The 27,823-nt window shown below is 43.7% G+C and overlaps 3 protein-coding genes across 5 annotated transcripts in view; 1 reads left to right on the top strand and 2 right to left on the bottom strand.

Annotated features, from left to right (window-relative positions):
• Nucleotides 1-2,789, bottom strand: part of LOC109878556 (uncharacterized) — a 4,965-nt gene extending 2,176 nt beyond the window's left edge. The window contains exons 1-3 of the mRNA XM_020470771.2: nt 1,208-2,789; nt 853-946; nt 624-711 (exon numbers count right to left, since the gene is read on the bottom strand). Of these exons, the coding sequence (XP_020326360.1) occupies nt 624-711; nt 853-946; nt 1,208-1,412 (387 nt within the window). The 5' untranslated portion in view covers nt 1,413-2,789. The remainder of the gene's footprint in view (nt 1-623; nt 712-852; nt 947-1,207) is intronic.
• On the top strand, nt 2,079-9,691 carry LOC109878555 (uncharacterized). Of its 2 annotated transcripts, XM_031831453.1 has the most exons (14): nt 2,079-2,199; nt 2,408-2,439; nt 2,716-2,776; nt 2,881-3,013; nt 3,295-3,439; nt 3,575-3,695; nt 4,548-4,635; nt 7,632-7,731; nt 7,878-7,983; nt 8,063-8,141; nt 8,355-8,424; nt 8,536-8,650; nt 9,044-9,115; nt 9,316-9,691. In XM_031831453.1, coding segments are annotated over exons 1-13 (1,110 nt in total). In that variant the 5' UTR covers nt 2,079-2,198; the 3' UTR covers nt 9,103-9,115; nt 9,316-9,691. The 2 variants fall into 2 exon arrangements, with proteins under 2 accessions (XP_031687313.1, XP_020326359.2); XM_020470770.2 differs by having other exon boundaries at nt 9,044-9,691.
• Nucleotides 9,589-26,343, bottom strand: LOC109878557 (SCY1-like protein 2). 2 transcript variants are annotated; one of them, XM_031831450.1, is made up of 19 exons: nt 26,185-26,327; nt 23,860-24,061; nt 23,489-23,646; nt 21,757-21,901; nt 20,688-20,837; nt 20,355-20,576; nt 19,954-20,070; nt 19,513-19,638; nt 19,093-19,269; nt 18,885-18,896; nt 18,580-18,702; nt 17,828-17,941; nt 17,554-17,686; nt 16,483-16,601; nt 16,298-16,398; nt 13,981-14,053; nt 13,704-13,793; nt 12,971-13,090; nt 9,589-12,796 (listed from the first exon to the last, which is right to left on the bottom strand). In XM_031831450.1, the coding sequence occupies exons 2-19, from the start codon at nt 24,034-24,036 to the stop codon at nt 12,191-12,193; spliced, it is 2,763 nt and encodes a 920-aa protein (XP_031687310.1). In that variant the 5' UTR covers nt 24,037-24,061; nt 26,185-26,327; the 3' UTR covers nt 9,589-12,190. The 2 variants fall into 2 exon arrangements, with proteins under 2 accessions (XP_031687310.1, XP_031687311.1); XM_031831451.1 differs by lacking the exon at nt 18,885-18,896 and having other exon boundaries at nt 26,185-26,343.
• Between the last annotated feature and the right edge of the window lie 1,480 nt (nt 26,344-27,823).

Genomic DNA, 27,823 nt, shown 5'->3' on the forward strand with positions numbered 1-27,823 from the left:
ATGCCAGGAGAACGCATCCTGCCCAAATACATAGTTCCAACTATAAAGTTTGGTGGAGCAGGAATAATGGTCTGGGGCTGTTTATGGTTCGGGCTTAGTCGCTTAGTTCCAGTGAAGGGTAATCTTAACACTACAGCATACAATGACATTCTAGACGATTCTGTGCTTCCAGGTTTGTGGCAACAGTTTAGGGAAGGCCCTTTCCTGTTTCAGCATGACAATGCCCCCATGCACAAAACAAGGTCCATGCAGAAATGGTTTGTTGAGATCAGTGTGGAAGAACTTGACAGGCCTGTACAGAGTCCTGACCTCAACCGACTGGCCTGCAGAGCCCTGAGCAACATCAAACACCTTTGGGATGAATTGGAATGCAGACTGCGTGCCAGACCTAATCAGCCAACATAAGTGCCCGCCCTCACAAATGCTCATGGCTGAATGGAAGCAAGTCCCCACAGCAATGTTCCAACATCTAGTGAAGAGCCTTCCCAGAAGAGTGGAGGCTGTTATAGCAGCAAAGGGAAGACCAACTCCATATTAATACCCACGATTTTGGAATGAGATGTTCGACAAGCAGATGTCCATTTACTTTTGGATATGTAGTGTATGTAGGATGCAATTGCTACCTTGTATCTCTTCTTCAGATTTTCCCATTTTTTCATTGCCTGACTGGCCGTCATCTTCCCCTGCAAGCCCATGTGTTTGAGGATGGCCCTGCAACAACAACAAAAAGTACACAATGATCATTTCGATTTCAAAACATACACTTTGACTCGTCTCCGTGACAGGTAAAATTAAAAAACGTATCGCACAAAACGTGTACTGGGAGGATCTCGGGTAAGTATCTGAACTCACCTCCAGGCCAGTCGAGAGGCATTTCTCCTCCCCGTAAACATGTAGCGATTTGATACGCGCAATTTCACAAAGTCCATTGTTTCATATTCAGACACTGAAATAAATAGATGTTTTAAATCACTACATGCACAATGTAATTGAAATTAAATAACATTCACATTTTGACTAATAGGACAAATGTGGATCGCACCGTCTGATGTCTACGCACGCATCTGCTCGAACAAGTATTCGAGACAAGGCGCCATGATGTCCCCTTTGTAGGTAACGTTAGCTAGCTTTCTTGCTAACTAGCTCGGAGTTCCTTACTTCATTTGTAGTCCTAAATAAACATATACAGGATAAATTGACTACTTACATTTGTACGTGTATTCTGAATTCACTTTCTTTTTACTTTTCTTTTTTGCATTATTCGAGTATAGCGGTAGCGTGTGTTCGATGTTTTCCATTGTAGCATCCATGTTAGCTAGCACTGCGAAGGGACCACAACGGAGTGCACTTCGTCTCTTCCGCCCTTCGTCTCTTCTTCTTCGTGTTGGTTTCCGCCCGCAGACTAGTCGCATCTAGGCATATTGCTTCCACCCGCAGTTCAGACTTTGCACACGCACCACATACTACCATTCCTCACCTCACATTCGGAAGTGCCACTGCCTACATCCGAACGTTTGATTACTAAAGCTGTAAGATATGCAGCGGGTCACAGTCTAGCTAGCGGCTCAGGTACATATTCAGGACGAATTCTGTGTTCTACACATATCAAATCAAACCTTATTTGTCACATGCCCCGAAAACAACAAGTGTAGACCTTACCGCGAAATGCTTGCTTTTACAAGCCCTTAAGAACAGTTTGACTTTTATCAATGATGAATTGATTATGTTTTATGAAAATCAATGCAATACAATCTACAGTAATGTGGTAGTAACAATGTTGGAATAACACTGCGTTAAAATGTTCCTAAAAAAGGGTCTGACGCTTGTCCTAGGTACCTCAATATGATTGAAAGCTTAAACTGCCGTATTGTTTTAATGTACACAATGAATAAAGACAAAAAAACAGTATGTTTCCATGAAATAAGGTTTTGATTAAAAGCTGGAATGAAATCTGAAATGTTTGAATACTTTTATTTTGTGTTCTGGTAGTTTCCATGATTGTTCTTGGTTCTACTAACTCTGCGTTTCACCAACCCTTTGTTCATCTTTATTTATCGTTCTCCAATCTGAAAGGTTATGTCTTATGCGAAACAGCCGCGCCCGTCACGCCCAAGAAATGAAAGTGAAAGCAGGACAAAATAAAGTCATGACTGATGTGTAAAGACGAATGAAACTTCCATTCTATATTAGCAACTAAAAGTAAGACGCTTTTTTCTATATATAACCATTTGACTATTATACTTATATTTAAATAACTTGCCTTTCAAATAACTTTTCTATACATGATTTAATACGCATTTAATATTTTGGGAGGTTTTTTGTACTAAAGCAAGCAAGTCGGCTCGTCATTGCCTAGGTTATTTTTAACTTTGTTATAATGATTACGTTTAATATCTGTTATTTACAGTGTCATTACGTGGGTTTGGCAATAGTTATCTGGTAAGTTTACGAGCATTTACAGGTCAACATTTCTCAGTTGCATTATTGTTTGCATAGGCTATTGTCAATAACACACTAACAAATCATTTTATTGTCAAACGGCTAATGTTGATGTCACAGCTGAATACTTGAGCAATAAATCTGCCATAGCAGAAAATCAAGTATTTAACAATGAATAAGAGCTCATAGACCTGCCGGTATATCATTCTGTAGATGTACATTATTTATAGGAAATAGTTTCATACTTGTTTATTACCGGTCTAATCCTTGTTGAAGGAAAATGAGGAAGAGGAGGAAGAGAACTATGAGCAGAGCACTTCTAGTCAGTCTGCCTCGGGTAAGTTAAAGGGAAAGAACTACAGAAACTGACCTTAGATCAGTGCAAAGGGGGCAACTTCAACAGATGATGCACAATTGCTATAGCTATTTTTATTTTGACAGCCAGGGGGAGCCACTTTGAGTGGCAGCTGTATGAAGGACAGAAATGGCTTAGTATTGGCAATGACCATGTGATCGAGACCCACTACTGCCAGCCTGGGGCCAAAGGAATGAACATCTACCCATCACACATGGGGTCAGTGTACAGTAGACATTTAGTAGCAATTTCTATTATACAAGTTGCATCCCAATAGTCTTGAATAGTGTTCATTCCTTGTCCCCTTTCCTTGATAGATAATATTGGTTCTAGGAGGTGAACAGGAGAGGAAGCATTTTTAGAGAATTAAGACTCAAACCTAGGATCTGATTATGTATTTGTTATATGTTATACAATAGTTCAGTAACCTAAGTTCTGACATATGTTTTTGAACAAACAGGTGGATTGTGTGTGTAGCCTTTCTGCTCTGTGTATTCTAGGCAGGTCTATATAGATTTTGATCAGATTGAGGCTCAAAATGCTGCCATGGGTGTACGGCGACTCACGTTCCTACCTCAGGGTCAAAATGAAGACATCGGGTGGTATTTCAAAGACAATCTGATATGGTGTGAATACGGTTCTTTGGTGAGTGAATCTGAAAGTTCCCAAATGGTCCTATAATACGTTTTAAATTGGAATTAAATTAAAACTGAAAATCTCCCTGCATATTTAATTTCTCTCTCTCTCTTTCTGCTCACCCCCCCTTTCTCCCGACCCCAGAGTCCAGGTCAGGGCTCGTCCTCAGTCAGTAGTGGTGATGTGGAACGACAGTACATCCTCAGACCTCAGGGGACCTTCCACTTCACTGTGGGGAGGAACAGCTACACGTTAGACTTCACAGGTAGACTCCACACAGGGCCGTATTCATTAGGTCATGCTGTAGCAAAACGTTTCGAAACGTGCAGTCGGAAAAACAACAAAACAAGTGTTTCTTATTGTAAATTCATATAATCCCTCCCAATTATAGACTGTTTTACCCCTCATCCCACCACATACAGTGTGATGTGACACAGAAAGTAGCCAGTAGCATAAAGAGGGAACACCGGGGTTGAGATCTGGCACTTGGGGTTTGATTCAATCCATAGCGTGGAAGATCTGTGCTTAGCACAATTGACATTTAAAGGCAATGTTACCACGTTTGCGGAGACTGCATTCACGTAAACGCTGCATATTTTGGCTCAATTGTAAATTACCTTTAAATGTCAACTGCGCTACAAGGCAGGTCTTCTGCACTATGGATTGAATTGATCAGTTGCTACATCACTTTTTGAACTTAATGATATTTACCTATTGACTCTTGAAGAATATAACTTAGAAATGCCTTATGAGCTTAGTTCAACTGTCATGCCCAAAATACAAGCTTGTTTTACTCCAGCTTTTGTAAATGTACACAAACATTTATTATTAGCCTCAAAACATGGTTAAAACTATGCTTTTGATATCATGGATGGTCAGTCCTTGCAATCATATCTATATGACTTTGAGATTGGTTACATTTCCCCAGCTTCCTCCCTTACCTTTTTACCAAAACAGGGGCATGAAGAAGGATTTGTTTTTGTTTCAACTGCTGATTACCTCTTTAAGTTTATTTTTTGTTGTTGTAGAGCAATTGACAACACTTTGCATATCCTGCTAGACAGCATTTTCCCGTACAATACAAAGGTTTCTCTTAGCATATGTATGTCTTCTTCAGCTATGACACAAACCAATTCAGCCACCCGGGTACAGAGAAACGTCCGGCGGCGTCCAAAGTTCAACTCCGTCTTCTCAGGGAATGGCAGGTATGAGGTTTCATCCACAGCCTTATTCCATTTAGACCCCTGGCCTCTTCCCCTAGGAAAGGGCCTATGGTGAACAGCAGGTATTTTGGCCCCTAGCCTCTTCAAATCAAATCAAAGTTTATTTGTCACGTGCACCGAATACAACAGGTATAACAACACCTTACAGTGAACTGCTTACTTACAGGCTCTAACCAATAGTGAGGAAAAAAAGGTGTGTGTGTGTGTGTGTGTGTGTAGGTAAGACAAGAAATAAAACAACAGTTAAAATACATTTGAAAATAAGAGTAGCAAGACTATATACAGACACTGGTTAGTCAGGCTTATTGAGGTAGTATGTACATGTAGGTAATGGTTAAAGTGACTATGCATATATGATAAACAGAGAGTAGCAGTAGTGTAAAAGGAGGGGTTGGCTGGAGGTGGGACACAATGCAGAAAGCCCAGTTAGCCAATGTGCGGGAGCACTGTTTGGTCGGGCCAATTGAGGTAGTATGTACATGGATGTATGGTTAACGTGACTATGCTTATAAGATAAACAGAGAGTAGCAGCAGCGTAAAAGAGGAGTTGGAGGGTGGAACACAAGGCAAATAGTCCAGGTAACCATTGGTTACATGTTCAGAAGTCTTATGGCTTGGGGGTAAACACTGTTGAGAAGCCTTTTTGTCCTAGACTTGGCACTCCAGTACCGCTTGCCATGCAGTAGTAGAGAGAACAGTCTATGACTGGGGTGGCTGGGGTATTTGACCATTTCTGGGCCTTCCTCTCACACCACCTGGTGTAGAGGTCCTGGATGGCAGGCAGCTTAGCCCCAGTGATGTACTGGGCAGTACGCACTACCCTCTGAAGTGCCTTGCGGTCAGAGGCCAAGCAATTGCCGTACCAGGCAGTGATGCAACCGGTTAGGATGCTCTCAATGTTGCAGCTGTAGAACCTTTTGAGGATCTTAGGACCCATGCCAAATCTTTTTAGTTTCCTGAGGGGAAATAGGCTTTGTCGTGCCCTCTTCACGACTGTCTTGGTGTGTTTGGACCATTCTAGTTTGTTGTTGATGTGGACGCCAAAGAATTTGAAGCTCTCAACCTGCTCCACTACAGCCCCGTCGATGAGAATGGGGACGTGCTCGGTGCTCCTTTTACTGTAGTCCACAATCATCTCCTTAGTCTTGGTTACGTTGAGGGATAGGTTGTTATTCTGGCACCACCCGGCCAGGTCTCTGACCTCCTCCCTATAGGCTGTCTCGTCATTGTCGGTGATCAGGCCTACCACTGTTGTGTTGTCAGCAAACTTAATGATGGTCTTGGACTCGTACCTGGCCATGCAGTCGTGGGTGAACAGGGAGTACAGGAGGGGACTGAGCACGCACCCCTGGGGAGCTCCAGTGTTGAGGATCAGTGTGGCAGATGTGTTGCTACCTACCCTCACCACCCGGGGGCGACCCGTCAGGAAGTCCAGGATCCAGTTGCAGAGGGAGGTGTTTAGTCCCAGGTTCCTTAGCTTAGTGATGAGCTTTGAGGGTACTATGATGTTGAACACTGAGCTGTAGTCAATGAATAGCATTCTCACATATGTGTTCCTTTTGTCCAGGTGGGAAAGGGCAGTGTGGAGTGCAATAGAGATTGCATCATCTGTGGATCTGTTTGGGCGGTATGCAAATTGGAGTGGGTCTAGGGTTTCTGGGATAATGGTGTTGATGTAAGCCATTACCAGCCTTTCAAAGCATTTCAAGGCTACAGACGTGAGTGCTATGGGTCTGTAGTCATTTAGGCAGGTTGCGTCCTTTTGCGTTCCTGGGCACAGGAACTATGGTGGTCTGCTTGAAGCATGTTGGTATTACAGACTCAATCAGGGACATGTTGAAAATGTCAGTGAAGACACCTGCCAGTTGGTCAGCACATGCCCGGAGCACACGTCCTGGTAATCTGTCTGGCCCTGCAGCCTTGTGTATGTTGACCTGTTTAAACGTCTTACTCACGTCGGCTACAGAGAGCATGATCACACAGTCGTCCGGAACAGCTGATGCTCTCATGCATGCCTCAGTGTTGCTTGCCTCGAAGCGTGATTTAGCTCATCTGGTAGGCTCATGTCACTGGGTAGCTCGCGGCTGTGCTTCCCTTTGTAGTCTGTAATAGTTTGCAAGCCCTGCCACATCCAACGAGCGTCGGAGCCGGTGTAGTATGATTCAGCCGGTGTAGTCAATGCCCAGCATTGACGCTTTGCCTGTTTGATGGTTCGTCGCAGGGCATAGCAGGATTTCTTATAAGCTTCCGAGTTAGAGTCCCGCACCTTTAAAGCGGCAGCTCTACCCTTTAGCTCAGTGCGAATGTTGCCTGTAACAGCAGGTATTTTGGCCCCTAGCCTCTTCGCCTAGGGCCTACGAGGAACAGCAGGTATTTTGGCCCCTAGCCCTTCCCCTAGGACCTACGGTGAAGAGCATTTATTATGCTGCCTCATCTATATACACTGTTAGGCACCTGCCTCATTAATTTAACCTGTGTGATGGTTGTGTTGCCAAAGTTATTTGAATGGGTAAGTTCCAGGTCAACTTCACTGCATGCGTTGTATTGCATCATCGACTGAGCACTCAGGCAGCTGTATTATATGATGTGTTTAGCTGATTATTTAAACCCACCCAGGCGTTGTGAGATCTGGCCGCCGTCTGCAATGTAGTCAGCCTGGAGCGCAGCCTTTCTGTATACAAACTGGCCTATAGGAATCTTGTAGGTGTTATTCAATAGAAATATTCATCAAATCTATACAGAAAAAGTTAAACACCAAAACAAAATAGCCACAACATAATAATAGCATTAAATATACATTATTTATAACAAAATATTGCAGCTTCTCTCTAGTGTGATTGGTTTCCCCTTTGACCTCAACTCAGTGTCAAGATAACTTTACATACTTTCCTGACATATGCAAGTGTGATCATCTGTAGTTTCACACCTAGTTTCTTGTCACAGCAACACTAAAGTGTAAATTCACTATTTCTTTGCAGCGTATCCATTGCCCAATCCATTGCCTCACCACCTCCCTCTGCTGGCTACACCTGGGAATTCATGGGTGAGGAGGGAGTGTGGATAGAATACCAGACTCCAGTGAGTGGGATATTATTTTATTCCTTGAACCCTTGCAAATAGCACACTACATGACATATTGTATATGGTATATGCCCTCATTAAGGTGAGAAAGGGGGAGGGAGACAGTCATGGTGTAGCAGCACATAATATGTGGCTATTTCCAGAGTTGCTCATTGGGGAGTGCTGAGATTGAGAGACGCTACCAGAAGAACCCTAAGGGACAGATACGCTTCAAAGCTGGGAGATATTCCTACACCCTCGACTTCTCAGGTCCGACTGACTTAAATACTGGTGTACCATAACGTGACCTGTCTAGGAACAGTCCTGAAGTTTTCTGTGTCTCTTCCAGGCATGTGTCAGACCAACGTTCGCATCGGGACCAAAAGAACTGTGAGGAGAACTCAATGTGAAGCGCAACAAACAAGCAGGTATGGACAATACAGGCTGGGAACCTAGAGCAAGGAGTTTTACTGACCAAAGTCTAGGTTAGGGCCAAGAGTTTTTCCTGGTCTGCTCATGTAGTCAGGAAGATGTCCTGGCCATCAGTCAAGGTCTTTCTGACCTGCTAGAGAGAACCCATGTGTAACAACTGTACAATGTGACAAATAATGAAAAACGATGTCTAATTCCTGTCCTCTCAGTGGAGGATTGGGTTTACGGTCCCGTTGGCAGTTTCAAGACGTGGACGGAACCTGGAAAGACTTTACCACAGTAAGATGAACCGTTTTACTGCTCTCTCTCATCAGACTCCATAAGAGTAGTCTTCATATTACTACATTAAAAACACATGACCAAGCAGCGTGTGTTGACTTAATCCTGTAGAGGAGCGACACCTGCAGTGTATCCAGCCAGGACATTGAAGCCCAGTACCAGCAGAACCCAAATGGAACTATGAACTTTACTACCAGGAGATTCAGCTATCAACTGGACTTCTCAGGTAAATATGTCATCTTCTCAGAACAAGTGCCTATAGAAGGGGGAATTCATGGCACTTGTTCTGAGAAGGGGGAATTCAAACTTCAGTTAGGCACTTGTCAAACTCATTCCCTGGAGGGCCTAATTAAGACCTAAACCACCAGGTGAGGGGAGTTCCTTTCTAATCAATGACTTTCATTTATCAGCCAAGTATAAGGGTGGATAGAAAACCCGCCGAAACTCGGCCCTCCGTGGAATGAGTTTGACAAGTGCCTAACGGGTAAAGGATAGCGGTTGGTTGAAGGTTGAGGAATAGTTTAATTGATTTGATGAATCCAAACTCCAAGCCAAGCGTTTCCTGTGTTGGAGAACATTATTGTCATGACCTAACAGTTGTTTGATTTGTCTTTCGCAGCCCTGACCCAAAGAAACCTGTCCACTCAGACCACCCGATCTGTTCGACGCCTGAACTAATCACTGCCCACGACACTGTCCTCTGTCAGGGGTGAAGTGTAATACCCTGGCAGTGGAGGCTGGTGGGAGGAGCTATAGGAGGACAGGCTCATTGTAATGGCTGGAATGGAATAAATGGAACAGTATCAAACACAAACACATGGAAACGTTTCACTCCGTTTCTTTCATTCCATTCCAGCCATTACAATGAGCCTGTCCTCCTATAGCTCCTCCCACCAGCCTCTACTGTACCCTGGGTGCATCTCAATTGTCTGAAGTGGCTTCCTCTCAACTCCATTTCTTCATGTGCACAGTGAAGACAAGTCACTGTCCGGTATTGAGATGGAACCCCTTCCATTCCACTTCCTCCTAAAAATGAAACTTGTTTACATATGTATTATTGTTTTTACATTGTGCATATACTTAAAAAACAATACTGTTATTAGAAAAGTAGCTTCTGACAATCTGCACAATACTTTTTTAAAAATGTGATCTGTAGAAAGAACCCTCTCACTGCCAATGGTACAAAAGGAACAAGCCTTTTGTACATGTTCTAGAATGTACATTTTCTCATGGTCTTTAGTTTGAATAAAGGGGATTTTCAAGTATCTACTGTTGAGGCCATCTTATTCTAGAACTCAAAGTTACTCTTCAAATCTCTGGCTCCAGACTCAAATACACAGACATCATAGAGAATATTAGATTGTGTATTTTCATATATATATGTACAGATTTTCATTGAACCACCTCAGACAACACCACACAATACATAGTTCATAGAGGTGATGACACATATGACAGCAGTAGGATACAAAGGATCAGAACTCTTGTAGAAGAATAGGCTTTCTTTTTTGTCCTCGCGTCCAAACGCACGAGTCACGATGACAGGAAATGCAATCCAGTTCTCGCCCTCAAACAGGCTTCCGTCGTCATAGTTACAATCACATGAACATTGCGGCTACCTTTCGTGAAAGATGGACATCAGAGAGGTCTTTGCCCAATCAGGACAGACCTCTATCACTTGTGTCCAATAGAAAGAGGTTTACAACCCAGAAGGACCACCTTTTTGTTATACATGAGCCCATGACATTATCATTGTGCCAGCTCAGTGCCAGCTCACCTAGTCACGGTTTACAGTAGGCATACATACATTTTTTAAAATCCAACAAAAACCTGTGAATATAAGTTCGTATGTGTTCAGTTAACTAACAAAACCCACATCCCAAACAGCATTCAGTGAGGATTCACACAAGGGGGTTGGGTCTCAGAAGTCTACAATAGCATCCTTTTCTCATCTCCTTCCTTCACCTGCACTAGTCTGCAACAGGTGGATAGGTAAGATGACACTCTCCTGTCCCATTTGGCCCATAGGGCTTTCACCTATCCTGGGATTTCAGATCAGTGCAGATGAAGGAGAAATGCAAAGGGGACGAGGAAAGGAGACTACTTTTGACTATTAAAATGCAGCCACCGACTTAGTTCCACCGCCAAGGATTATTACTGCAAACAGCGTTCCTCTAAGGCCTCTCAACTCATCATCACAAGAGCACAACAACCCAAGGGCCCCTTTAAGAGCTCTACCATTTTAAATAGATTTATTTATCTACAATTTAGGACAGGTCCCCTTTAACAAAAAAGTGCTCAACTCATAATATACGTATATATATAAAAACTGCATTTGATATGTCCAACGATTAACTTAAAATGCACAGATTGCTTGCTTTGTTGAAAGCAGCCTGGTTTGATGCATGGAATAAAATAATTCATTACTAAATTCACCACATTTCAACAGGATCACAATCATTGGTGGTGTCCCAGCTTGGTCAGGTCACTAACATGATGGAAGGGAACCCATGATGAAGTCAGAGGGGGTATTACAAAACAGGAACACACAGGGCTAAAGTCACCAGGCACCGGGCAAACTAACTCAATGAATTAGGATTGTGCTGACATTTCAATATGCACATGTGTATACTACTTCACATTCATTCACAATTCCCAGTATATATCGACCAATCACTCCCTTACAGCAAACCATTCAGTACATATGCAGGTGAGTTACTTCAATGAGGAAGGTAGCCGTGTGTACCAGTCACCCTCACAGCACGCACAGGCTTGTGTGTGGATAACAATCCCTAACCAGACTAATTGCCTAAACACAATCAACCCCTCCCTTTTCAAACTGGTCGTTGAATTGGATTTCGTCTCAGAAAATACCCTTTTTTTAGGTCAGATGTTAGAAACTGCAGAATTGCTAGTAACATTTCACCGCACCCACTATAACATCTGCTAAGCTGTGTACGCAACCAATAAGCTTCGATTAGATTTTCACTTCCATCCAGTTTCATTTGGATTCATCTATACTGTAAGAATCTTGACACTTATGACATCACTGTTGAATCCTTATCCATCATCTCATTCTAGGCAGAGAACAGAAAGCATGGGTACTAAAAATCCCAAAATAGAGTGGGGTGTTACTGCGGAGACCGTTTCCATGGAGACTTGGCCTTTCCGCCCGTGCGGTTTAGCCGGTGATTCTACAGCTCTTCTGGATTGTTGTCCTCAAAGCAACAAGACCCCACTAAAAAGAACCACGTTGATATGATATAGCAGGCTGCTGAGGTGGCAGCATGAATAACATGTGTTAGCGCTGGGCTACAAAGGAATGGACTGAGAAAGACTGGTCTCCATGCCACTGCTCATCCTAGCACATAGAACAGGGATTATGGAGAAGAGATGCATTCTAGAATAAACCTTTCACCCCAAAGTGTCTCAGGTAAGAAACGATATGAAACCCCCACAAACATTACTGAGAGCAGAACACAACATAAGTGTCTTTTCCCCTCACTCTCTCTCTAGTCAAGACGGTTTGGAATCCGCGTGCAGATTGAAAAGCTGAGTGTTCAGTCCGATGGGAGCTTAGAAGAACCACACTGCAACCCAAACCACAGAAGATTACAATACAAATAGCAACAAATATCAAGTGAATTTCATCATCATTTTCACAGTCGGTCCAAAAAGTGGATTTGTCTTTCTTCTTGTTTGCAATTCAAAAGTCCACCTCCCTTTTTCATCAGTCTGTCGTCATTAAAAGAGGGGAAAGTTGTTTTCAGCCAAATAGGTCTTTCAGGTCGTTGTTGACAGACGAACTGTGTCTGAGCCCACCACCCGCGTTCATTACGGGAGCGGACGTGGGCTGAGAGAAGTTCTGCGGGCTGAAGAAAGGGTTGGCCTGCATCCCGAACCCGCTGGTCACCCCTCCCATGGCTAAAGGCGCGCCCTGCATCGGGGCAGTCTGACTGGGCTGGGCTGAACCAAACTGATTAAGCCAGGGGGTGGCGGTGGTCCCAGGGGTGAGCTTGGGAGGAGCCATTTGGTTGAGGCTGACTTTGGGCTTGTTGGAAGTGAATAAGGAGTCCAGGGCAGACATGTCAGGGGTGTTGGTACTCCCCTGGTTGTGGGTCAGGGCGCCAAAGTTAGGGGTGCTGGTGGTGGCCATCCCTCCGTAGAGGCCGGGGGGCCGCATGCCCTGCCCACCTGTCTGGAAACTCATGGTTGGGTTGTAGCCGTTGCTGGCCATAGAGCCCATGGGTGTGGTGGAGGGGTAGGCTGAGATGGTGCTGCCCTGGATGAGGCCTGGTCTGGGGGGAGAGGTGAGGGACAGGCTGCCCAGGGATGTCATATTGTTCAGCAGGCAGCTGGTCAGGTCCTTGGCCTGCCAAACACATCAGGTCAAATCAGCTTATCATCTCAATGACAAATAGGTGGCAGGTTTGAAGTGGAAACTAAAGCAGATTACATCACTCTAAATATCAAACTAATGAATTATACAGATATATTGTAATTGTTCTATATGAGGAGTTCAAAACGTGTAACCATGGATGGCTACCTGGGTAGAAGGAGTAGCTGGTTTGATACTCTGGGGGGCTAGTGCTGGCTGGTTTCTTAGTTTGGCTGCCTGTTCCTGCTCCTTGGCTAACCGCTGCTTCTCCTCCAGAGTCAGAGACATCTATAGAGAGAGAGGAGAGGGACAGAGAGGGAGAGAGAGGAGGAGAGGGACAGAGCGGGAGAGAGGGAGAGAAGAGAGAAAGAGGAAGAGAGAGGAGGAGAGAAGAGAGAAGAGAGGGAGAGAGAGGAGGAGAGGGACAGAAGAGAGGGAGAAGAGAGGAGAGAAAGAGAGAAGAGAGGAGAGAGGAGAGAGAGGGAGAGAAGAGAGGGAGAAGAGAGGAGAGAGATGAGGAGATGAGAGAGAAGAGAGGGAGAGAGAGGAAGAGAGGGAGAGAGAGGGACAGAGCAGGAGAGAGGGACAGAGCGGGAGAAGAGAGGAGAGAAAGAGAGAAGAGAGGAGGAGAGAGGAGAGAGAGGGACAGAGCGAGAGAGAGGGGCAGGGGGGAAGGGAGAAAGAACAGAAAACCTTAATAATAACCCCTTATCCCTGAAATATACACTAGCAGCTATACAAGGTTAGGATAGATAAGATGGGTTTGGTAACGTTCAATCACAAAAAGAGAGTCCAATAGAACATGCACCACCCAAGCTAATTTAACAGGAACGTTAACAGACTTCCACTGCAATACGTTTGCTCCAGTCTGTGCCTACTGAATAAGATGCAGAGTACGTACTCTGTTGAGTTGGGGAGCTGATGCAGAGTTTCCGTTCGCTTTCCCATTAACCCCTGCACTCCCAGAACTCCCTCCAAAGACATCATCAATCTGGAAAAAGACAACGGTTTCAATAAGCAATAACACTAACCCATGCCAACATGCATCTTTATGATACATTTGGCCTTTTACGTGGATGAAATCACATACATCAAGTCTTCATTAAATCAATCCTTCATGCATTTGCCTCATCTGGGCAATCGCCTCTCCCCTCGTTGTCAAGGAAATGACCTCTCACCTGGTTGCCAGGGCTGGGGGTAGGCTTCGTCTCTTCCGATTGGTTGGTCTGACTAGTATTAATATTCATACTCCTGAGGACAGACAGAATAGCTCAAACTAATTCATTCAGCCGAATTTGTCTCGCACAAACATAATCAAACATTACGCAACCCTCGTCTTTCTAATCAGATTGTGAACATTAACTTGCATCACATCTTTCCTGAGTCATTGCTGACTAATAAAAGGACAAGTAGGAAGATAGTAAATAGTAAATACAGAAAGAACAGAAGTCTAAAACATTATATAGTGTGTAGAGCCCTATGAGTGTGCATGGGGAATAAAATACAAATGTCTGACCATCTCTATGCACACTCACAGGGCTCTCTACACAGTAGGCACACAGACACTCCCAACACACAAACCTATACATATCTACCTCTATCGATCCAGTATCCCTACTGGAACTGACCCTGTATATACTAAGTAACCTTACCCCTATATATACAGTGGGGCAAAAAAAGTATTTAGTCAGCTACCAGTTGTGCAAGTTCTCCCACTTAAAAAGATGAGAGAGGCCTGTAATTTTCATCATAGGTACACTTCAACTATGACAGACAAAATGAGAAAAAAAAATCCAGAAAATCACATTGTAGGATTTTTTATGAATTAATTTGCAAATTATGGTGGAAAGTAAGTATTTGGTCAATAACAAAAGTTTCTCAATACTTTGTTATATACCCTTTGTTGGCAATGACAGAGGTCAAACGTTTTCTGTAAATCTTCACAAGGCTTTCACACACTGTTGCTGGTATTTGGCCCATTCCTCCATGCAGATCTCCTCTAGAGCAGTGATGTTTTGGGGATGTTGCTGGGCAACATGGACTTTCAACTCCCTCCAAAGATTTTCTATGGGGTTGAGATCTGGAGACTGGCTAGGCCACTCCAGGACCTTGAAATGCTTCTTACGAAGCCACTCTTTCATTGCCCGGGCGGTGTGTTTGGGATCATTGTCATGCTGAAAGACCCAGCCACGTTTCATCTTCAATGCCCTTGCTGATGGAAGGTTTTCACTCAAAATCTCACGATACATGGCCCCATTCATTCTTTCCTTTACACGGGTCAGTAGTCCTGGTCCCTTTGCAGAAAAACAGCCCCAAAGCATGATGTTTCCACCCCCATGCTTCACAGTAGGTATGGTGTTCTTTGGATGCAACTCAGCATTCTTTGTCCTCCAAACACAACGAGTTGAGTTTTTACCAAAAAGTTATATTTTGGTTTCATCTGACCATATGACATTCTCCAAATCTTCTTCTGGATCATCCAAATACTCGTCTGGCACTGCAGGATTAGAGTCCCTGGCGGCGTAGTGTGTTACTGATGGTAGGCTTTGTTACTTTGGTCCCACCTCTCTGCAGGTCATTCACTAGGTCCCCCCGTATGGTTCTGGGATTTTTGCTCACCGTTCTTGTGATCATTTTGACCCCACGGGGTGAAATCTTGCGTGGAGCCCCAGATCGAGGGAGATTATCAGTGGTCTTGTATGTCTTCCATTTCCTAATAATTGCTCCCACAGTTGATTTCTTCAAACCAAGCTGCTTACCTATTGCAGATTCAGTCTTCCCAGCCTGGTGCAGGTCTACAATTTTGTTTCTGGTGTCCTTTGACAGCTCTTTGGTCTTGGCCATAGTGGAGTTTGGAGTGTGACTGTTTGAGGTTGTGGACAGATGTCTTTTATACTGATAACAAGTTCAAACAGGTGCCATTAATACAGGTAACGAGTGGAGGACAGAGGAGCCTCTTAAAGAAGTTACAGGTCTGTGAGAGCCAGAAATCTTGCTTGTTTGTAGGTGACCAAATACTCATTTTCCACCATAATTTGCAAATAAATTCATAAAAAATCCTACAATGTGATTTTCTGGATTTTTTTCTTCTCATTTTGCCTGTCATAGTTGAAGTGTACCTATGATGAAAATTACAGGCCTCTCTCATCTTTTTAAGTGGGAGAACTTGCACAACTGGTGGCTGACTAAATACTTTTTTGCCCCACTGTATCTACCGCTATCAGTCCAGTATCCCTACTGGAACTGACCCTGTATATAGTATGCATACTTACTTTATCATGTAGTTGTTATTTTTTAAATCTCATGCGTTTTTGTTCTAACTTGTTATTTTTAGTAAAACATTGCTTTGGATTCATCATCATTGATTTTTAGTAAAACATTGTTATTGATTACTGCATTGTTGGGGTTAGAGCTGCAAGAAAGACATCTCACTGTACTGGTACACCTGACATTACAACGTCAGAGGAAGACAGGAGGGAGTGATTTGACTGATACCTCTGTTGTTCCTGCATGCTGTGTAGCTGCTCCAGTTTGGTCTTGTGCTCTGCCTCCATACGAGTCAGCATGTCTTTGATCACAGCCATGAAGGAGTTAAACTGAAACACACAGAGAGAGGGTGGGAATACAACCTCTGTGTGTGTGTGTGTGTGTGTGTGTGTGTGTGTGTGTGTGTGACCTACCTGGTTGAGATTGAGGTTGTTGTCTATACTGAGCGAGACTAGATGAGGCAGACTCTTGGCGGCTAGGTGCTCTTTGGGGATGCCCAGTTTCTTATGGGAGAAGGTACACTTGTAGATCCCTATGGGAGGAAACAACCATTCCACAACAGATCAGAACCACAACAATCAACAGAAAAAAGCAGCAATACTGTTAAAGCGATAGGTTAACACTTAAAAACATGATCTATTTCAAATTTGTCATTTTACCCTAGGTGAGTTGTTGACTCATTTTACCCTAGGTGAGTTGTTGACTCATTTTACCCTAGGTGAGTTGTTGACTCATTTTACCCTAGGTGAGTTGTTGACTCATTTTACCCTAGGTGAGTTGTTGACTCATTTTACCCTAGGTGAGTTGTTGACTCATTTTACCCTAGGTGAGTTGTTGACTCATTTTACCCTAGGTGAGTTGTTGACTCATTTTACCCTAGGTGAGTTGTTGACTCATTTTACCCTAGGTGAGTTGTTGACTCATTTTACCCTAGGTGAGTTGTTGACTCATTTTACCCTAGGTGAGTTGTTGACTCATTTTACCCTAGGTGAGTTGTTGACTCATTTTACCCTAGGTGAGTTGTTGACTCATTTTACCCTAGGTGAGTTGTTGACTCATTTTACCCTAGGTGAGTTGTTGACTCATTTTACCCTAGGTGAGTTGTTGACTCATTTTACCCTAGGTGAGTTGTTGACTCATTTTACCCTAGGTGAGTTGTTGACTCATTTTACCCTAGGTGAGTTGTTGACTCATTTTACCCTAGGTGAGTTGTTGACTCATTTTACCCTAGGTGAGTTGTTGACTCATTTTACCCTAGGTGAGTTGTTGACTCATTTTACCCTAGGTGAGTTGTTGACTCATTTTACCCTAGGTGAGTTGTTGACTCATTTTACCCTAGGTGAGTTGATTCATTTTATCCTAGGAGATTCTAAAATGAGATAGAACTCAACAGTACTAATCATTTTTCTGTTGAGATTTTCTTAGTTTGCTTTTTTTCAAACAATCCCTAGGACTATCATCTAGATTCTTAGACGTTCCGTTACCTAGAACCCCCATGAGTACGGCTGGTTCTCTGGAGGGGATCTGTTGCAGGAAGGGAAGGATCTCGTCAATGACATACCATTTGTCCAGGTACTCCAGAATCTTCCCCAGGCACACCAGGGAGTTCACCCTCACCTACACACACAGGTCAAACATACGCACACACAATCAGAATATTTCTGTCACCTGTCAATCAATGGTCAGTCAAAAACAACCATGTGCATTTGATCAACAGAGAGAGAGAGAGACAGAGTCAAATGAAAGCGAGAGACTGACTGCAAGTGAGGAGGTCTGTAGACAGGCAGACTTGATGCGGGGGATGAGTGCGTTCTTCATGGAGGGATACTCAATCAGGTTGGCGAAGGTAGGGATTATGTTCAAACACAGCTCCTGGGGGGGGCACACAAATATATGGCACAGCATTGCTGATGACTTAATGGCAGAGGTTTCCATAGAATCACATAGAGCCTAGAACTCTCAAATGGACATTGGGATCATAGCAAAGCCTAAATATTGTCTGTCTTGGTGAGGTGTATTATAGAATCTTTATGGAGGTTCCCATGTGAGCTTTACAGAGTTGGTTGAATGTGCTGCTAACCGCTGGTCCAGGGTCAGGTTTTTCTTATCCTCTCAATGGTTAGTTTAAGATTTGGGGACAGGAAATGGGATTCTAGAGCTGTGGTTACGGGCAACTTGTACCACAATTAGTGTTTAGACGTTAACGCTGCAGTTATCTTCCTACACTTTACTTCCTTCACTACATCACTCATTTGGATAGGTAAATAGAGATGTCTGTCTTTTACAGTGTACAGTACCTGGCCAACAAATGACGCATTAAATCAAGGCAGTGTATTTTCAACGGGCAGGAAATGTAATGGCAACGGACGACAGTATGCTAATTTACACTTACCTTAAATCACACTCAAACTAACTTTAACCTCAATCCTAAACCTTATTTCATTAGTATTGCAGTTCTCTTTCTGCCGGTGGAGCCCTTTGTAAACTCATGATGTGCCTGTCCGTGGTACCTGTATCTGGATGGAGGGGGCCTCCAGGGCTCTGTAGACCATGGGCAGAACGCTGTTCTTAATGTCCTCCGGTGGGGTCTTGGTCAGCAGCAGGTCCATCTTTTGCAGGAAGATCAGCAGGATCTGAGAGACACAGAGGGTTAAACGCGGTTCATCCAGGCTTAATGATGAGAGAGCGACATAAAAAGAGAGAGATGGGTAACTACCAGTGAAATGAAACTAGGAATAAAGTGAGCTCTTTAAGCATTAGAGTGTCTCACACACACACACAGTCTTAGCAACTACGCTTAGCAAAGACCACTCACCATATTGCTTGCCTGAAGGCATGGAAAGGAGAAGAGAGAAACAGTATGATATATACAGCCCTGTCACCAGATAAGACTAGAGGATGCTATATCTAACCATGCCATCCCTGTAACACACATCAAGAAAACATAGAAGGTAGGCCTGAAAACTGGGTATGGGGATACACTGTATGTGTGTGTGCTTTGCATCCTGTGTGTGTTTGTGTACCTGGACAGGCTCCTGCTGCTTGAACACAGGGCTGAGGTCCGGCAGGATGAGTCTGACGTACTCGTCCTTGGTACACTCCTCTGCGATCAGCAGCACATTGGGCAGGACGAACGGCACCATGTCTGGGTTCACAAACTCTGAGGTGAGGGCTGGGAGGATTCGATACACCACCACTCTCTGGGGTGGAGAGGAAGAGACAGGACGCAAAGAGGCTAGGAATAGTGGCTTTAATCAGAATCATTTTTATTAAATCACCTTTGAGCACATGTTTGCAAAATGGCCAATCCCAATTTGACTGGATTATAGAAGACCACGTTCCAAACTACCTGTCCACTGAGCATGAAGCATTCTACTGTAGGAATGTACAACTAGGACACTAAAATGACCTGTAAGAGCAACACACACACAGTGAACACTAACCTTGGGTAGCTTGGGCAAGACCTTGGGCAGGTTTTTGTAGAACTGGGACTTCTGCAGGTTGTCCCTCTGGAAGAGGGAGTCAAAGTAGGCCAGCGTCACCGCCCCCACGTCATCAAAGAAGGGGATCTGAAGCACCCAGACACAGAGAAGATTATTCAACTCAACTGGGTGGTAATGGCATAAAGCAGGATCAATGACTTCATCTTGCTTCAATTCTCTGAAATCACTTTTTAGGAAGACGATCTTGAAAACAGGCATTCAACCGACGACACATATTCAAGTTTAGCTTTATTGATGAATCAGAAAATCTAAAAGAAAATCTAAATTTATTTATCAGTTAGCTGACTTGGTGAGCGGGTTTTAATATGTAAAAGTCTTGTGTATCCTGTTGTATTAGTGACATAAGTTCATAGTTGGTGACACGGGGGGGGGTGATCTGACCTTGGTCATCTGGTCAGCGTCAGGCCGGACATTAGGCGTGACACTCAGCAGCATCTTGACGTGCTCCCTCACCTCCTCAGGAATCTTATTCAACATGGTGGGGCTCAGTCTGCTGAGCTATGGACAGAGAAGGGGGAGGGGGGGGGGGGGGGGGGGGGGAGACGAAAGAAATCTACTCATTCAAAAAGTGTGGAATCAATGAAGCATTACAAATATTGCAGTGTACTTGGGCATTAATATCTCTGTCCTTTTCTCCCCAAAATGCTAAATAAGACGTGATGCATTCTGACTAAAGGTCTGCTGTCTGAATGAGGTCCTTGGGTGCTGTGCTATTTTTTTACTAGCAATCAGGTGGACTTGTTCTGGCCATCAAGCCTTCATCTCACTCCCCGCCCCCTCACCTGGTCCAGCTGTCGGCTGAAGCTCTTGAAGATGTCGTGCTTGTTGACCTGGAACACCGGCTTGCCCTCATTGAAGACGGCGTGCATCACCACGCCCAGCGAGTACATGTCCGAGGCGGCGTCACAGCTCACCGACAGGATGTACTCGGGGGCCAGATACTCTGGGTTGGGCAGGCAGAGCGGCGGCAGGTTGGGCTCCCACTCCTTACAGGAATACTTGGGCTGAGGGAAGGAGGGAGGGAGGTGGAGACAGGTATGTAAGGATATATACAGATACACACAGAGGAAGAGATACATACAGGTGCACACAGGCAGATGCGCTGAGCGTCTCACCTCGGCATCGGATGGGTTGATGGAGGAGATGCTGAAGTCAAAGCCCATGATCTTCCAGGCTCCGCTCTTGTTGAGGATGACGTTCTCCAGACACAGGTTCCCATGGACCATCTTCACCCCACTGTGTAGGAATGACAATCCCTCCGAGATCTGAGGGAGATGTGAAGGAGGGGGAGAGAGAGGGAGGGAGGGAGAAGAGAGAGAGGAGAGTAGTCAGAGGGAGAGGGAAAAGATAAGGAAAAGAGGCATGAAGCAGATAAAGACAGGAGAGGTAAGACAGTGAGCAAAAAGACAATCTGTGATATTAACTAAAGACTTGGGGATCAGTAAAGTACAGTCTGATTACTTCCTCTCATCTCACGTGTCCCAGGCATTTTAGAAGACGTACAACAACAAAAAACATTCACGCCATAACACACAAAATCAAGCTGTACTTGACAGAGGTTTTTTTCCAACCCAGAACCATTATGTAGCGTTGACATTTCACAGCATTCCTCCTCAATCTGCAGCTCAAACAATAAAGCACACTCCCAAATTACCACTCCCCAAATTACCACTCCCCAAATTACCACTCCCCAAATTCCTAGACAGAGCTATGGATGCAAGAACTGACCATCCATTATATCAACATTACAATTTTAACCATGTTTAAAACCTAGTGTTTGTTTACAATAACAAACGAATGAGTAAAACAAGCTTTAGGTTCTGATGGGGTACGACAGTTGAACAAAGCTCATAAGGCATTTATAAGTTATATTCTTCAAGAATCAATGGGTACATATAATTTATTTATACATTGTTGTTGTTTTTTTTAATGTATGTAGCAATCACAGATTGCACCTTTAAATAGCTGTGTGACTTAGCAGGGGAGTACAATCTAATCAATTATCGCCCAAAATATGCCTGGGACACAATTTAATAAACAGAAAGCGAGGTGTGGTTAGTTCAATTGGGTTTGAAACATACATCTGCCAAGCAATATACATAGCAACAAGACGTGTGTGTGTGTGTGTGTGTTCATTTCAGACTGTGTATGTGCACAATTGCATGTGTGTGTATTGGGTCTCACCTGCAACAGGCCATACTTGGTCTCCACGTCGTACAGCTTGTAGTCCTTGATGTCTGTGGGCACGGGGCTGGGCAGGTTGTCCCACTGACCCAGCACATTGGACAGACTGGCAAACACTGGCTCTGTACAGAACGCCAGGCAGTCCCTGAAGGAGGGAGGGCGAGAGGAAACAACAGTGTCAATTATTACAAACAAACAACGATGAAGAAAGAAGGAGTGTGTTAAAAATGACAGAAAAGAGGAACAGTAAGATAAAGAACAAAAGAAACAGGAGATGATGGTGAACTAGAGGAAGGGTTGAGTAATAAAAAGGGAGAGAAAGAGAAGGAAAGAAAGGTAGTGTGTGAGAGAGAGGTAACGTGAGAGAGAGCGAGAGATATCAATTAGGATCTGGCAAAAAATACATGAACACATTGCCCTTTATGGTTGTGAGATCTGCAGTCCGCTCACCAGCCAAGAATTCACAAAATGGGACAAACACTAAATTTAGACTCTGCATGCAGAATTCCGAAAAAATATCCTCTGTGTACAATGTAAAACACCAAATAATGCATGCAGAGCAGAATTAGGCCAATTCCCTCTACTTATCAAAATCCAGAAAAGAGCCGTTCAATTCTACAACCACCGAAAAGGAAGCGATTCCTAAACCTTCCATAAAAAAAAGCCGTCATCTTCAGAGAGATGAACCTGGAGAAGAGTCCCCTAAGCAAGCTGGTCCTGGGGCTCTGTTCATAAACACAAACAGACCCCACAGAGCCCCAGGACAGCAACACAATTAGACCCAAACAAATCATGAGAAAACAAAGAGAATTACTTGAACAGAGCAAACTAGAATGCTATTTGTCCCTAAACAGAGAGTACACAGTGGCAGAATACTACAAACGTAAGAAAAGCTTTGACTATGTACAGACTCCGTTAGCATTCCAATAAAGCCCCTTGAATTGAAATAGAGTGAGAGCGAGAGAGACTGAGTGGGTACCTCTTGTTCCACTTCCTCTGGCAGGTGTATGAATTATTCAGTACCAAGTCTGTAGAGCTAGGCCCAAAACTTTTCATCACATCTTGCTGCATGTGTCATCTGTCGTGTGTATTTATCCATTTTTTGCATGGGTGTGTATGCATGACTTCCTTGTGTGTATGCATGACGTGCGTGTGTGTGTGTGTGTGTGTTACACGTGTGTGTCTGTGTGTAAAGGCTCCTAGCAGAACTCGGCTAGGCGATGTGAACATCTATGCTCACATACTCCCTTAAAATACCCTCACTTGAAAAACTTGAAAAATAGGGGCAATATTACTGTTAGTCCCTCTTGAGACACCGTAGCAGCTAGTACACATCCTTAAAATAGTCTGAATTAATCTAAGATAACTCAAGAGGTCTGTAATTATAATTTTGACATTTTTGCAGAGGAGGTCTTAGTCTCACAATTTTACATCTAACCAAGAAGTTTGGAGGAGTATTTCTCAAGTGGAAAGAATTTGCATGAAAACGATTAGTCTGTCGTTGAATGACTACAAACACTTAATTGAAGAATCCCTACTGTTGACCAATCACAGACGAAGGGGCGTAAACTTCAGCTACCAAACTTGGAGAAGCCTCAAGAAAAAAATGGTGTGCTCGAACAGCCGCAAAAAATCCTGCAGAACACCAAAACAAACAAAAATGTCACAAAATGTAGTCAGAATATACACGCAAACTGTTTGGACTGGGAAGCAGACGGTAAGCTTAACCCACCTCGACTCCTCCAGTGGGTGCTGGACAGTGAGCAGACGAGGGTGACGCAGTCTGGTGAGCTGCTGCACACCTCTCTTCAGAGACTCAATGATCTGGTCCTTGTCAAACTTCTGATACTTCTCCACCATCTTCTTATCAAACACAAACACAGCCACCTCCTGGAAGAACAAACAATAAGACAGGAATTACCATCTGCATCAGGACAACCACTGACAGTTTGTCAGTTGGAGATGGTAAAATGAATCCCATCTATCCTTTGAACAAATTGTGGAAAACAAATGTGTAAGTTCTCAGGCTGCCCAAGGACTGGGTTGGGAGACATTGTTCTAGTTAAGTATAGAACAGTCCATGAAGCCCCCAGGCAGCCTCACCTGTTTGGTTGACTTCTTGGTTCCGTTGTAGATCCTCCAGCACATGCCGGGCCCGCCGCTGGCGATGTGGCGGCCCACCTCAAATTCCCGCGTCACCGGGTTGCCCATGACGGCGCTGGTCATGTCAGCCGTCACCTTGGTGACAGTGCTTTTGAGCTTGTTCAGCATGGACTCCATGGTGACTCAGCCTGACCTTTGACCCCTGGGGGGGAAGAGAGACAGAGGTCACAGAGGGTACAACTATATGGTATTCTGAAAAAAAGGCTGAACACACACACACACACACACACACACCCTTTCGTATGGAGAAAAAACCTAGACTATTAGCAACACACATTGGCAGCTTGCCACCGAGAGCAAAATCACAAAATGTTGCACATTAAAGTGTCCTGTGATGGCTGAAGACAGAGCGTGTACCACACACACAGTACTACAGAGTACACACAGTGGGCAAGTGTGATTACACAAACACAAATCCCAACAAATCTCCTAAATCAGTGACTTAGAAGTGAGAGAGACAGATCCGAACAGGAGTCAATATCTCTGTATTATTAGTATGCATTGTCTGCACTCGCGTCTGACAAATCCCGACAAGTGCTGTCCAAACCCCGGCACGACAACAATAGAATCAGAGTGAATTAACACATTCAGACATAATATCCTATTAGCATATCAAGCAGTGGGCCCTACATTTCAAATGGCACTCTATTCCCCATTTAGTGCACTAGAACCTGGACAAAAGTAGTGCACTATATAGGGCATAGGGTGCCGTTTGGGACGCAAACTGGAGATGTGGGTTCGCACGCCAAACTGACTAGTGAGGAAGCCATTGACCCCATGTTTAATTATAAACCTTATTGAGTCACTGTCTGAAGCCTCTATCTGTCCTGTCGGTCTCCTGCAGGCACGGTATAACATCATTGCTCTCCTCAACACCTGGGCTTGGTGCGGATGTTGTTGCCAACAGCCATAATTGAGTCAGTGGACACTGCTGGACGTGGACTGAGCCAAGGGCTTTAATCTTGAGCAGGGAGAAAACCAACCGGCCCGTAAAACCCATTACTTAATCAGCCTCTTCCCCACTGTGTGTATGACTAACTTTCTGTCTCTCATTACTGCCTAATCCATCATGTCCCAAACACTGTGGATCACACACTAGAAAAAAGCAATGATTCACACATCGGTCACCATAACAATGAACTGAAAATTCTGTCCCAAACTAAATGTGTGGACTAGGGCTACGCCACTGCTTATAACTAACTAGAAGTTAAATATAACTACAAGAAATGTAAGACGTATCAAATCAATTATATCCAGCTCAGGGCTCCAGCAAATGCATTTTGTTTTCTAACTTGCTATCTAAGTGGCTAGATGTCAAGATCAAGCTGCTTGGTTACAGAAGAGACATCTTGAATCAAGATTGATGTTGCCTAAAAAGTATCAAAGTCTACATCTGTCTGCTGTGATAAGATTTACACAATATCATTCCTGAATGCAATCGTGTCATTTCAATAAAGTGTATTTCAATTTCCAGAATCTCGCCTTACTGTGCTATTGAGATCTTCACATTGATGACAGATATTGAAATAGAGCTGAATGAATATAATAATTAGACCAAAATACGTCTGCAAGCTTGGAGACCTAGCTACTGTATATCCTAAGCAAAATGCTATGCAATGTTTGAATATGATATATCCAAAGTATCTGTCTCTCTGGATATTGTATAAGTTAGGCTACATTTAACACTCCACTTCAATATGGACCTTGTGATCATAAAATTGTTATCAATTTAGCTACTTGTTACAGTTGGTTGCATTTATTTCCCTCTGGATATGTGAATGTGCCAACCACATCGACTTTACCCGTCACCTCATTGTCTGTGTAACTAACTAAGTAGCCAGATCACGTGAAACGTGTAGGGTGGCTGAAGCTGAACAAACACAAGCAGTTAGTTAACGTTAGCTGGCTTCTATGATAGGCTATCCATACCAGTGAGTCTGCCGATGGCCAGTTCAGCAATTGCGGAAGGAACGCGGTTGTGTGACAGGGTTAGAGCTTGCAACACCATGTAGCTAGCTACGATTATCTTCCAGCTAGTTAACGTATTGGCGAAACCAATATCTGTCCTGTTTGCTTAACCGGTTTTTGTTAATGTGGCTACCCAGTTAGCTAGCCGCATAACCTGACATGGATAGATGGCTAGTTATCTATCGCATAGCAGTAGGCTAGGTAGGAAGCTAGTTAGAGAGACGTCACTTTTGACGTTTGTTGAAATGCCGTGTTGTGTTGCGTTTCTCGGTCTGAATCTGACTATATCATGCTTACCTGTGTCACGAAGGGAATGTCAGTGGTTTTATGATTCCAAGTACTATTTAAATTGAAAAACAGCTGTCAGTGATGGCTGTGGTACACAGCCTCCATCTCTTCCAGTCCAAATGTCTGGTTGACTTCTTTGCTAAGCTAGCTTGCCACTTACTGTAAACGTCACTTCCGGATACTCAGATAAGTGCCCTTTCTGTTAATTTAGGAGCACTTTTCTCATGATTATACCCTTCTATATAGTGTTTGAATATTTCATGCATATCTATATGTCCAATGGTTGCTCATATGAGAACTGGAACTTCCAATGATGTTTAATGAAAGTCTTATTGTACTGTATTTAATACAGTTTTTCAACAAAGTCCATTTCAAAACAATTCAAGCATTAAATATAAAACCTGAAATGGGCAACGTTACAGATCATGTGTACTATTCTGTTGACTAAGATACAGTGCCTTGCGAAAGTATTCGGCCCCCTTGAACTTTGCGACCTTTTGCCACATTTCAGGCTTCAAACATAAAGATATAAAACTGTATTTTTTTGTGAAGAATCAACAAGTGGGACACAATCATGAAGTGGAACGACATTTATTGGATATTTCAAACTTTTTTAACAAATCAAAAACTGAGAAATTGGGCATGCAAAATTATTCAGCCCCCTTAAGTTAATACTTTGTAGCGCCACCTTTTGCTGCGATTACAGCTGTAAGTCACTTGGGGTATGTCTCTATCAGTTTTGCACATCGAGAGACTGAATTTTTTTCCCATTCCTCCTTGCAAAACAGCTCGAGCTCAGTGAGGTTGGATGGAGAGCATTTGTGAACAGCAGTTTTCAGTTCTTTCCACAGATTCTTGATTGGATTCAGGTCTGGACTTTGACTTGGCCATTCTAACACCTGGATATGTTTATTTTGAACCATTCCATTGTAGATTTTGCTTTATGTTTTGGATCATTGTCTTGTTGGGAAGACAAATCTCCGTCCCAGTCTCAGGTCTTTTGCAGACTCCATCAGGTTTTCTTCCAGAATGGTCCTGTATTTGGCTCCATCCATCTTCCCATCAATTTTAACCATCTTCCCTGTCCCTGCTGAAGAAAAGCAGGCCCAAACCATGATGCTGCCACCACCATGTTTGACAGTGGGGATGGTGTGTTCAGGGTGATGAGCTGTGTTGCTTTTACGCCAAACATAACGTTTTGCATTGTTGCCAAAAAGTTCCATTTTGGTTTCATCTGACCAGAGCACCTTCTTCCACATGTTTGGTGTGTCTCCCAGGTGGCTTGTGGCAAACTTTAAACAACACTTTTTATGGATATCTTTAAGAAATGGCTTTCTTCTTGTCACTCTTCCATAAAGGCCAGATTTGTGCAATATACGACTGATTGTTGTCCTATGGACAGAGTCTCCCACCTCAGCTGTAGATCTCTGCAGTTCATCCAGAGTGATCATGGGCCTCTTGGCTGCATCTCTGATCAGTCTTCTCCTTGTATGAGCTGAAAGTTTAGAGGGACGGCCAGGTCTTGGTAGATTTGCAGTGGTCTGATACTCCTTCCATTTCAATATTATCGCTTGCACAGTGCTCCTTGGGATGTTTAAAGCTTGGGAAATCTTTTTGTATCCAAATCCGGCTTTAAACTTCTTCACAA

Source organism: Oncorhynchus kisutch, linkage group LG9 (genome assembly GCF_002021735.2).
Source record: "Oncorhynchus kisutch isolate 150728-3 linkage group LG9, Okis_V2, whole genome shotgun sequence".
Lineage (NCBI taxonomy): Eukaryota > Metazoa > Chordata > Actinopteri > Salmoniformes > Salmonidae > Oncorhynchus > Oncorhynchus kisutch.